Raw genomic sequence first — 12,953 nt, forward strand, 5'->3', positions numbered from 1 at the left:
CTGAGTTAGGAGTCCACATTTTGTTCTGAAGTATATTATTCACACCTTTCCAACCATTAGCCATTTGTTAATTTTTTCAAGTCAGGTGTAAATTTTTCGAGTCAACTGAAAAATTCTCATCCAGTCACCAAGTTTTGTGTTCCTCATGTTTAGCACATTTTCTGTGGTGCTCAGTGAGCCAAGAGCCACTACTGTCAACTGATCTAAACTTTGGGGAGAGGGGTTTATTTAAAAGGTAGACAGGGGTAACCACTAATTGATTGGAGCTCAAACTGTTTCTGATTCTGAAAAACGTCAGAATTTTAGAAATTGTTTTATCAGCTTTTCTCTGATTTGTCAAGATGATATGAGTAGCAGGGAGTTAGGGAGTACGTGTAATTTAGGACCACTGTTACTGATTTACTTCCACCAATCTTTGCTATGGGGCCGGCCTGTGGCTCACTCGGGAGAGTGCGGTGCTGATAACACCAAGGCCGCGGGTTCGGATCCCATCTAGGGATGGCCGGTTGCTCACTGGCTAGGCCCCGGGTTCGGATCCCATCTAGGGATGGCCGGTTGCTCACTGGCTGAGCGTGGTGCTGACAACACCAAGTCAAGGGTTAAGATCCCCTTACCGGTCATCTTTTGGAAAAAAAAAAAATCTTTGCTATGTATTTTTTCCACTTTATAGGGCAGAGATCATGTAGGTTACTTCAAAAATTTCTCAAAAAAATGGAATTATAATACAAATCTTTTCATGAACTTTTTGAAATACTCTTGTGTTATATAAAAATTGGTGTACTTTTCTTTCTATTAACATATCGTATGTCATCGTTATAAACATTTAAACTGAATATTTCTTTTTTTTTTCCTTTTTGTCTTTTTTCGTGTCCGGCAACGGATCGCAACCCTCGGTGTTGCGCCTGCACCTCGCTCAGCCAGTGAGCGGGAACTGGTCTGTATGTGGGATCCGAACCCTCGGTGGGAGCGCCACCGCGCTCCCAAGCAACGCACTGTAGCAGTGCGCCACCGGGACGGCCCTAAACTGAATATTTCTAATAGCTTCATCCACAAAGATTTACCATCACATAACCATGGACAAGCAATGCTGTTTTCCCACTAAGAAAAATTGAGCCAAAGTTAAGGCTATTATACCCCTCCAGTTTGAATTGTGAGTCTATTCTTTCTGTTGCCAATCTCATAATAAATTTCAAAACTTTAAAAAATTTCTCCTACATTTCAAAAATCCAACCAATACCTCAAACACTACATTCGACCAACTTTAAAGACCAAACAAGGGCTCTTCTAGAATTTACCACAATGTCCAAAGTGTTGGGTATTTCAAATAAATGATAATTGCCCAAGGGTGAAAACTGGCCTATGACCCTATTGCCCCACTTAACATCTTGCTACCTCCATAGAGCTTTATTTACTTTTAACACTTAAAGTTTTGTGGCAGCGTTTAACATTTTTTTGTTTCAAACAGCCTAGCACCTCCCTGAACAGCTGTTTCCTCATAAGAATAGGGAAATATCTGAGTTAAAGACCTCCCCCCCAAAAATATCCTATTGGTGGCAATGGAGGCACTAGGACTTTGTTAACACTCAGTAATGAGTTTTCTTTGGGGGACTGACTTTAATGGGGCTTAGTACTAATGACTACTTTGTTCTTCAGATCAACCAAGTCAAGAACCCCTTTATCAGACCACAAATTCCCTTTCACACATCTTTCTAGAAACTATCCTTTACCTCTGGGCGCCCCGTATGAGGCTTTAATCCCTCATCCCTTCCATACTCCCTGTCTTCGTAGCCAGCCTCCTTTGTCTTCTATACATCCTGGAATTGATGTTTGACAACTTTAAAGATACTCTCATTTGTATCCTCGATTCCTTCACCCTTTATCCTGTGTCATACCTGGAGTATCCCCCACTTTTTTCTAATTTAGTGCCCACAATAGAGACCACAAAAACTGCCCCCACCTTCACCTGGATTCTTTGGCTATTGAATAATCCTAACCTTGATGCACCTATTCCAAATATTTTCCACTCCTCAAGACCAGGACCTGATTCAAGCCTCTCACTTTTAGGATATGGGAGGATAATCCACTTGAACCTCCTTCAAATTTCCTCTCATAATGTGCCCTATCAAGATGTGATTTTGACCAAGCTTATTCAGTTCATTCCTATTTCCATGCCTTTGTTTGTCCTGTTTTCTAGAAAGCCACTTCCCCCTCCTCTTATCCCTGCTACTCCTTCCATGAAGGCCAGAAGTACAGCACCTACTTATATTTTAGTGGCAGGAAGCAAGATGGTTTTCATTAAACAGGTGTTCATTAAATATTTGGTGCCTGCATTCGTATTACACTGATTTAAACCAAGGCATTTCTTTGCCTATACATGTCTACAAACCACTCTTACTAGGAGGTATTTACTAGTAACCAACTAAGCGTTTCTTGGTAAACTCTTTGCAACCCACCACACTCCCTTCCCAGATGCTGAGCAAACATCAAGTTGATTCTTTTCCAAAGAAATCAGGTCATTGCTTCAGGCCTGCTTTGGCTGCCAAATCCTCCAGATCAGCATACCCCTCTCCCCAGCTAGAACAAGTCTCGCTAATGATAGCTCTCAGCCTAACCTCCAGGGAGGTGGAGGGCTGTTGGCCCACGGAGGGAAGCAAGGGTGCAAGGCTACAGTCCCTGCCTGCATTAATCTGGCCCAGATCCTACAGACACTATTTTTAAACTAGGTTTGCGTATCTGTTCTAGACTAGGAAAATCAGGCAAAACCTCAACCAGACCCACCCATGTCAGTCATTGGCACAGCCCAGCTTTGAGTCTAGAGACCAAGTACCTTTCCTGGCCATTGACCCAACAAGAACCAGAAGTTTCTCATTGTCCACCAGATGGCACTGTTGGTCAGCAGTGGCTCTTAAAAGGACATGATTGCAGCTGGGACACAACAATCTGAAAACTCCCTTTTTTCTAAACAGCCATGCCACTCGCTCCCATAGAGATCTCTGATTAGGCTATACTAGGATTATTAACAAAGTACAATAAAGATGAATGATCTTTACATAGATAACCCACTGGTCTAGAATGATTCAATAAATAGTAATAGCTATTACTAGTTCACATCTTGAGTCTTCAAATAGGTTGTAAACACCCTATGGCAGACCGTGCTTTGCACTAACATCATGTTAAAACTTTAGCTACAACTGCCCACAAATGAAAAATGTTACCATATAGACACGGAACTTTTTACTATCTACAAACTCAACTTTCACCAGATGGTCCCCGAATGAGGAAAAACCAACTATTTTTCCTCTCTCTACTCACACTCTCTCAATACCTCACTTCTGACACCAGATGTGTGGGTTTTCCCCCTGCACATCAATTCTCTGGTGGACACCAACTCGGTGTCCTACCATTTAACTCAATTCTGCCATTATCTACCTGGAGATAGTGTCAGATTCCACAGGTTAAGGGATCAGTCCCATAAGACTGTCCCCACTTCAGACCCACTCACAAGTCTCAGGTTTGACCTAGGCTTGTGTCCAACCAGTTGTAAACTGGAGGTTCCCACAACACCCCGTTGGGTTCAATCACTTGCTAGAATGGCTCGAGGAAACACTTAGGATGTTTACATTTTTATTATAAAAGGATACAACTCAGGAACCAGATGGGAGAAATGCACTGGGGGAAGGGATACACACAGCACCATACATGTTCAGTAGTCCACTCTCCAAACCCTGTAGTTCAGGGATTTTTATGGAGGCTTCATTGTGTAGCATGATCAATTTTTAACTCAATCTCCAGCCCCTCTCTCCTTCCCAGAAGATGGGGCATGGGGCTGAAAGTTCCAAGCTTGTAAGCACGGCCTTGTCTTTCTGGTGATCTGCTCCTACCCAGGGTCCACCAAGAGTTACCTCATTACAAGAAGACACATTTATCACCCAGGAAATGCCAAGGGTCTTAGGAGCTCTGTGCCAGAAAGCGGAGACAAAGACCAATATATATATTTATTATAAATTGCAGTATCATAGTATCTAACTCCTCCTTGGAGAGCAGAGAGTAGCAGAAATACAGGTATACTGTGTCCCTGGAGTGAAGTTTGAATGACCAGATCCCTTGGACACAATAGCAAAACAACTCAGTCCCAGAGTGGCCCAGTAAACACAGCACAATCTTAACTGCTCATCAGACCTTTGCTCTTGGCTCTGCTCCCAGTCTGGTACACAGCTTCACAGAACTCCTAACCTCCTGGGCCTCAATTAGTTTATACATAAAATAACAGGGTTTAAAGGCCCTAAAAACTGTGATATCCAAAACATTAAAAAAAAAACGTACCTAAGAAGTGCTAAAAGTGGAAAGAATGTATTTAACATTTTTAATTGACTTACCTAGAAACAAAACATTTTCATTATTTTTTTTTTTTAAAGATGACTGGTAAGTGGATCGTAACCCTTGGCTTGGTGTTGTCAGCACCACGCTCAGCCAGTGAGCCAACCGGCCATCCCTGTATAGGATCCGAACCCGTGGCCTGTGTTATCAGCACCGCACTCTCCCGAGTGAGTCACGGGCCGGCCCTCGGAACTAATTATTTTGAAAATCTCTTCTCCTATTCCCTTTTCTCTTAAACGTGGCTTCCGGGTATGGATTACCTGTTGTTACCATGGCAATATAGCTAAAATTGTTACTACACACCACCTACTTTTGGAAAGAAATGTACTGTTATTATGTGAAAAGCTGAAAATGAAAACTTTAGACTAGGCTTTCTGGGCTTTTTAACACCCAGCTGGTTATCTGGATTCAACAGCAAGAGGCCACCACTAAGGAAGGCCGACAGCCTGCTAGACTTCCTACACATGCAGAATGCATAACACAGGGGAAGCAAGCTGTCTTCAGTCCTTTTCAGTGCCTCATGCTAGACAGAGAGAAGACACAAGCACATCTAACAGCCCCAGCCAGGAGATGGGCTAAATGCCTAGAGGCCAGGTCCTAACAATGAATAAAACAAGTGGGGCTTTGGGGGTTTCCTTTTTCTTTTTTTTGTATCTACTCTGTGGAAGGTATTGTGCTAGGATGCTGCACAGGCACCATAGTCCTGGTCAAATGGCACATACAATTTTAGAAACAGACTCCAACGCAGTACTTAAGAACAAGATTAGACAAGAGTACTAAATAGTGCCAGTAAGCTTCAGAGACAACAGAAAAGTAGTATTAGTCCAGATGAACATAGCTTTGTCAGTAGAAATGCACAGAAAGGGTCCTAGAAAACACATTCCTGATTGCTCAAAGTGATGAGACGGAAGGCAGGGAAGGAGGTGGAGGTAAAGAGGAGGGTGGTTTAGAAAAACACCAGAAAATCAGAAATCCTATTCCCAATCAACACACCGAACTGAACTTTTTCTGAATATGCCTTACCCTTTGCAATGGCATTTGTACTCAGCTTAAAATCAGAAATCTTCCCTCTTTAGACACTAACTCTATAACCAGCTAAAAAGAAAGTCTACCTACCAAGAGGGTATTCAGAAGGCTCAATGCACGCCTGTAGTAGGCAGCTATCTTGCGTAGGTTCCTCACTGTCAAGGGGAGTAAGGGATGGAACACGACTTTTTGTTCAAGGAACCAGTGGTTTCTCCCTGTCTCTGATAACCCTTACAGAAATGATCTCTTTACTTCAGTTAGACAAATATTTAGTTACACAAATGTTTACTGAGTACCTCCTAGGTACCTGCCACTTTTATGATCAAGAAATCATCTTTGGATAAAGGTATTTTTAAAACCTAAGCAAGCCCTCTCCAAACACAGAAGACAGTTTAAAGCCAACAGTGAAACAAATTTAAAAGTACCAGAACTGCCTAAGAATTCAAGAAAAAAGAGGGAAACTGGTCAGATTTAAATTATCTTTGACAAGCAAAGGGTAGTCCAACTGGTTTTCCTTTGGCCAGGCCCACTTACTTGCTGAGAGCTAATGGTCAAATAAATATGAGCTAATGATCAGGAAACGACCTAAGAGGGGTCTCCAAAGGACATGTTTGGTGATCTGAGGTCTGTGAGGAACCACTAGAAAAAAAGTATAGTTTCTGCAGGCCATGTCTGGGACATCAACAGCAGTTCAATTAGTTTTGATTTCTCTTTCTGACGTACTCTTCTCATTTCATATATATTTGACTATACCATTTTGAGAAGGGCACAATGCTTTGTTTTATGTACAATTCAAATCTCCACAAGAAAATCTTTCTAACCCTTGTCGCAAATATTAAGAACATGTCTCACCTGCTCAGACTGTGTCAGCTTCATGGCTTCACAAAGATATGCTGGTTAAAAAAAAAAAGAGGCACATTAATATGTAAGTGCTGCCATTTTGTAATTAGCAGGTAAAAGGAAGAGTTTTAATACTCCTCACAAAGAGAACTGGTCTTATAAGCAATTCTGCTATAATTGGGGATTAAAAAAAAAAGGATAGCATTCTTAACTTCTCCAAAAAGGATGTTAGTAGCAGTCAAATGTAAAAATATTCCTTACCCCATCTTGAAAGTCTATTCATTAAAACTCCTGGAGATTTTACAATTAACTAAAGATGGCCTAATCAGAAAAATAGGTTTAGGGAGGATTAAAATTAAACAAAAGACCCTATCAAAACCCTATTACTCACTATGTTCACAAAAACATGAAGAGATTTTCAATGACTTTTAACCCACCTGAATAAATCATTAGCTCGAGTCAGTCAATCAGATACGCGACATATTTCACAGTGACTATTCCCATGTCCTGGCAATGCCTCTTCTCCCACAGTACGCCAGATGATGAAGCATTTCCGGGATTACCCTTGTAACTGGATTTCCCTTTTTTTTTTTTTTCTGGATTAACTGTATTACTATATTTTTCCTCTTCTCATCTCTTCTATGGCCTTTCCTTTTAATTATTCATAAGCCCTTTCAGTATATCCTCAGAGAGCTCCATAAGGGGAAGTTCTGGAGATGGAAAATCCAAGGGAGGAAGATTGGGTATTGGAATGTCCTTGGCTTTGCCAGTATTTGCTGCAAACTTCTGCCAAGTTGAAGAGGCTGTAGCAGTTTCTGAATGTGGCGGCAAGCTCCATAACTCTGACTTTTCTACAAAATCAGCATCTACATCCAGCTCCTTTTCTACTGGGCCTTTTAGAAGTCTGGCCTTTTCAGCCTTTAGCTGTTTATTTTCTTTCCTTAATCTTTCATTCTCAGCCACAAGGAATTCCACATGCCTCTTCAAATCTGCAATTCTGGTTGCCTGCTCCTCTATAATTGTTTTATCATCTTTTGGAGCTTTGCTTCCAATATATGGCTCTGTTGGCTCACTCTTTTGCTGAAGTAAAAATAGTAGTGTGTCTGGATCCCTGTCAAAGACCCCCTGGATTTCAGGTAGGTGTTTCTCTGTAGAAGGGCTGTTCTTCTGAGAAAGAAGGGAACTCTGACCCTCTGCATCCTCAGCAGAGGGTTTGTGAGATGCCTGAAGACGGGGAGCTCCATCCTTGTCTGTGTTCTGCTGGGCTTTCCACCTTTCCTCACGCTTTGCCCTTTTCCACCTCTCCTGGATGAGGAGGAGCTGTTTCATGTGGCTATCCCTTTGCAATTCCAGTGATAAATGAGCCTATTACACAGAATGAAAGGTACAATTTACAGAATTTAACACTTTAAGTCTCTTTAGTAATGTCTAATATATACTATTCCATGACCCTCCTTTCTGAATAACCCAGTAACACTTTAAATTTATATATTATGTTTATAATTCAATAGAATCTCAAAAAATTTTCAAAATAACTAGAACTTTCTAGGTAAGCTAACAGTTTTTTATTCACTTAAAAAAAATTATTCAGAAAATCAGAAATCCTATTCCCAATCAACACACCGAACTGAACTTTTTCTGAATATGCCTTACCCTTTGCAATGGCATTTGTACTCAGCTTAAAATCAGAAATCTTCCCTCTTTAGACACTAACTCTATAACCAGCTAAAAAGAAAGTCTACCTACCAAGAGGGTATTCAGAAGGCTCAATGCACGCCTGTAGTAGGCAGCTATCTTGCGTAGGTTCCTCACTGTCAAGGGGAGTAAGGGATGGAACACGACTTTTTGTTCAAGGAACCAGTGGTTTCTCCCTGTCTCTGATAACCCTTACAGAAATGATCTCTTTACTTCAGTTAGACAAATATTTAGTTACACAAATGTTTACTGAGTACCTCCTAGGTACCTGCCACTTTTATGATCAAGAATCATCTTTGGATAAAGGTATTTTTAAAACCTAGGCAAGCCCTCTCCAAACACAGAAGACAGTTTAAAGCCAACAGTGAAACAAATTTAAAAGTACCAGAACTGCCTAAGAATTCAAGAAAAAAGAGGGAAACTGGTCAGATTTAAATTATCTTTGACAAGCAAAGGGTAGTCCAACTGGTTTTCCTTTGGCCAGGCCCACTTACTTGCTGAGAGCTAATGGTCAAATAAATATGAGCTAATGATCAGGAAACGACCTAAGAGGGGTCTCCAAAGGACATGTTTGGTGATCTGAGGTCTGTGAGGAACCACTAGAAAAAAAGTATAGTTTCTGCAGGCCATGTCTGGGACATCAACAGCAGTTCAATTAGTTTTGATTTCTCTTTCTGACGTACTCTTCTCATTTCATATATATTTGACTATACCATTTTGAGAAGGGCACAATGCTTTGTTTTATGTACAATTCAAATCTCCACAAGAAAATCTTTCTAACCCTTGTCGCAAATATTAAGAACATGTCTCACCTGCTCAGACTGTGTCAGCTTCATGGCTTCACAAAGATATGCTGGTTAAAAAAAAAAAGAGGCACATTAATATGTAAGTGCTGCCATTTTGTAATTAGCAGGTAAAAGGAAGAGTTTTAATACTCCTCACAAAGAGAACTGGTCTTATAAGCAATTCTGCTATAATTGGGGATTAAAAAAAAAAGGATAGCATTCTTAACTTCTCCAAAAAGGATGTTAGTAGCAGTCAAATGTAAAAATATTCCTTACCCCATCTTGAAAGTCTATTCATTAAAACTCCTGGAGATTTTACAATTAACTAAAGATGGCCTAATCAGAAAAATAGGTTTAGGGAGGATTAAAATTAAACAAAAGACCCTATCAAAACCCTATTACTCACTATGTTCACAAAAACATGAAGAGATTTTCAATGACTTTTAACCCACCTGAATACCTGGACTACATCATTCTGGAACTACTTTTATTGGATTGTTTCTAAGTTATGCCATCAACCTACTGTAGAAAAGGTAGTCAAAAGCCTGAAGAACTTGTTGACGTATTTACTGCATGGAAGTTATTGAAGATAGTACAATGTCACTTATGAAGACCTTCAATAAACTTCTCTCTGATCTTAGGATCAGATCCTGGGTGACTTTGTTTGAATTTAAATAGTCAATATAAAAATCCTTACTTTTCCTCTTTGGGCTAACAGCTAGAAAGCTTAAGGGCAAGTTCTCCCTCTTAAATATGCGAGAACTCATGATATATTCTGTGAACTATACTCCCAGTCCCTTTCCACTTTATCTTTCCATGGATTTCCTCATGTACTTATTTTTAATCACGTTCTATGTTCTGTTGCATGTCCCTCTGTAACACATTTTATATCTTTTCTGGAACAAGGTGGGGCATAAATAACAAGTATTAATAACGGATCATGCAGAATTAATTTCCATTTTTGTCTCTTGCTTTCTACAAACTTTTTTATTTTTTATTTTTTTTTATTTTTTTTTTCTTCTTTTAAAAGATGACCGGTAAGGGGATCTTAACCCTTGACTTGGTGTTGTCAGCACCACGCTCAGCCAGTGAGCGAACCGGCCATCCCCATGTGGGATCCGAACCCGGGGCCTTGGTGTTATCAGCACCGCACTCTACCGAGTGAGCCACGGGCCGGCCCCTTAATCCAAATATTTTAATGATTTCTGATTTCATTACTAGAATTGTTGTCTACTAGGTTCTATCAAAATCCTGGAGGTACAGATTAATTACATGCTCCCTCTCCAAGAAAAAAAAAAAGTTGTTCATGTAGTCTTTGCTCCAGCCATACTTACCATACTTACTTTTTTTCCTCAAGTTTTTCCTAAAGTAGGTCTGTATAGCTGAATACTTCTTTCCATTTTGTTCATGTTTAAACCTGTTAAAACATTCTATCTGCTCTGCTCTTGCTCTGAAACAATGTAGATGAATTTTCTTAGACATCTGTCCCATCTTGCCTGCATACATTTATCTCCCTGTCTGAACTATAGTTTGCCTCAAATCCACTTTCTTAACAAATGGAATAGTTTTTGCAAAACCAAGCTTAAAGAAACTGGAATACCTCCCTTTGTAGAATCTTGAAATTATAAAACATGACAGAAAAGGAGACCCAGGGATATCCCAAAGTGCAAAGAATTGAACGAGAACTGTACTGTCATTTAAAGTATCTCCCACATTTAAATTTTAAAACTGGGGCATTAAAAAAAAAGTTATTTCAAAAGGAAAAAAAAAAATGTTTTCAGTCTGACTGCATGGTCTTGGATTTGTTCCACAGATTCGCGACAGAAACAAATGCCCTCCGAGATAGAAATTTGAGAAAGGAGCATCCATCTCAAAAAAATGTAATAATTCTGGTTAAACTGCTTCCTTCAGTGATGACATGAGGCTAATATTTAAAGTGGATATTAAGGGCCAGCCCGTGGCTCACTCGGGAGAGTGCGGTGCTGATAACACCAAGGCCATGGGTTCAGATCCTATATAGGGATGGCCAGTTAGCTCACTTGGAGAGCGTGGTGCTGACAACACCAAGTCAAGGGTTAAGATCCCCTTACCGGTCATCTTTTAAAATTAAATAAACAAACAAATAAATAAATAATAAAGTGGATATTAAATAAGTGATGGAAAAAAGGAACTAAGAAAATCTGAAAAACCTGTGACTTCCTAAAATAGTAACATATATTGCTGTTCTATCAGGAATCTGTTCAACTGGTACCAAAGCACAAATTGTGCAGCAAATTATTGCCTCTGAATGATAAAGACTGAATACCTGGACTACATCATATGCTCTAGAATCATTTTCATGTCACTATAGTTTCATGGGAAGGTCCGAGTTAAGAGTCGTTTTCGGGCCGGCCCATGGCTCACTCGGGAGAGTGCAGTGCTGATAACACCAAGGCCCCGGGTTCGGATCCCACATAGGGATGGCCGGTTCGCTCACTGGCTGAGCGTGGTGCTGACAACACCAAGTCAAGGGTTAAGATCCCCTTACCGGTCATCTTTTTAAAAAAAAAAAAAGAGTCGTTTTCAACCAAAATATCGATCAAATACATAGAAATACCATGTACTCGAAGGTCTGCTTGTCTTCTGAAATGTTCACTTTGAGTTCTAAGCATTGTCAATGGCTATTACTAACTTCCTCATTTAAGTTTGCTCCGTTGTTGCCTGGGAAAGAAATGAAATTCGCTTAGGGAACTGGACTGTATGGGACAGACAGGTAAGAGAGAATTATACCAGTCCAGTCACAGCTGCTAACCAAGGGTTTAAAGCAACAGATTTTTCTAACAATGTTGAATCCCTGGGAGTCTACGGCTTCTTAAATTTACCTTTTCTTCAATACAGAGTGGGAAGATGTGGAGACCTCTCCCCTCCTCACGGGCTGCCAGATTTAGGCAGCGTTTTCCTTCCTGGTTTGCTGTCCCAGCATACCTGGCAAATGAATGCTCGTATGCTTAGTTTCATCTAATTCAGCCACTGTCTACCTCAAAAGTAGATCCCACCTCTCCCCAAAAGGAAAGAGAAATCAAGTAACCTCTTATTTCAACACATTTACAAAACAAACACTACAAAGTATAGAGGCTATAGAGCTCTTAGCTATGTAATCTCAGGGTTAAGTTTTTAGTTTCAGAATCTCCTCTGATCTTTGACAGCTGGACACAAAGGCCCCCGTCATTTGAACTTAAGTTCTCTCATTTCAGGCTTTCCTATTAGATTTTCTCAGATGTTGACCACTGCCTGTCACATCTCTAAAATAAGTTCCAAATAATTAAGTCCCTTCCTTTCAGAATACATCTATATCCATTCCTCCCCAAACACCTGTTATAAGCCCTAGATGTAAGTCAATTTAGAAAACAGTGAGCTCATTCCAAGCACATCAATTTTCAACTCCACTCTAAAACACAACACAAGGCTATTTTTAACCAGGTTTAAACTCCAAATCAGCTCAGTGGGATTTACTAATCACATTAAGTTCTATCTCCATAATTAAAGCTAATGTGATCTAACAGGCTGCCTTTATCTTTTCTACTCCTGAGAATGTCACAAAATTTAGACTGGGATATAGAGTGGCAGGGAGAGTGGGGGTTGGGAGGGCGGGGGGTGGGGATTTGAAGCCCAACATTAGTATTAAGTCTTCAAAGACAAGGATTAGGTTAGGAATGGCTTTTCTCCCTTTTCTATTTTCATAGTATCCTACAGCTCAGTGCACAACATATGCTGATTCACGCCATTTTAACATGTTATATATGTGTAACCATGATCACTTTGGATTATATAACTAAAGGTATCACTTCACTGTGGCATTCATCCACAACATGTTTTTCTTAAATAGTTAAATATTGTTTTTGTAGTGATTACAAATTTAACAATCTGATTCATAACAAAATATGGTTTAGGAAAGACAGAGCACTAGCTGACAAGTTGAATTTCGTACAAAGCGCCCATAAAACTCACCATAAAAATACACAAAGCTTTATGAGGTAGGTACCTACTATGTGCTCAGCCCTACAACAGATATGTGGGGTACACTTCAGTGGCAAAACTTATTCTTTAAAAAAATGAGACTTGTGAGCAAAAATCACTGAAGTAAAAGGACTTACAAAAACCAGTACCCACGAGCCCACTGGAAGGATTTGCAAGGCTCGATAGCGCCATCTACTGTCGGAAGTCCAAGACTCGAGAGAAAATCCCTGCCAA

At 40.1% G+C, this 12,953-nt stretch overlaps 1 protein-coding gene across 3 annotated transcripts in view; it reads right to left on the reverse strand.

The window, feature by feature from the left end:
• Positions 1 to 6,695: 6,695 nt before the first annotated feature.
• The window catches only part of NRBF2 (nuclear receptor binding factor 2), a 20,754-nt gene continuing 14,496 nt past the window's right edge, over positions 6,696 to 12,953 (reverse strand). The window contains exons 2-4 of one of the 3 annotated variants that reach the window (XM_008569552.1): positions 10,067 to 10,173; positions 8,751 to 8,791; positions 6,696 to 7,608 (exon numbers count right to left, since the gene is read on the reverse strand). In XM_008569552.1, coding sequence (XP_008567774.1) covers positions 6,898 to 7,608; positions 8,751 to 8,774 — 735 coding nt within the window. In that variant the 5' untranslated portion in view covers positions 8,775 to 8,791; positions 10,067 to 10,173 and the 3' untranslated portion in view covers positions 6,696 to 6,897. Of the gene's footprint in view, positions 7,609 to 8,750; positions 8,795 to 10,057; positions 10,174 to 12,953 lie in introns of all 3 variants that reach the window. The other 2 variants (XM_008569551.1, XM_008569553.1) reach the window with 2 other exon arrangements.

Source organism: Galeopterus variegatus, unplaced genomic scaffold (genome assembly GCF_000696425.1).
Source record: "Galeopterus variegatus unplaced genomic scaffold, G_variegatus-3.0.2 Scaffold510, whole genome shotgun sequence".
Taxonomy (NCBI): Eukaryota; Metazoa; Chordata; class Mammalia; order Dermoptera; family Cynocephalidae; genus Galeopterus; species Galeopterus variegatus.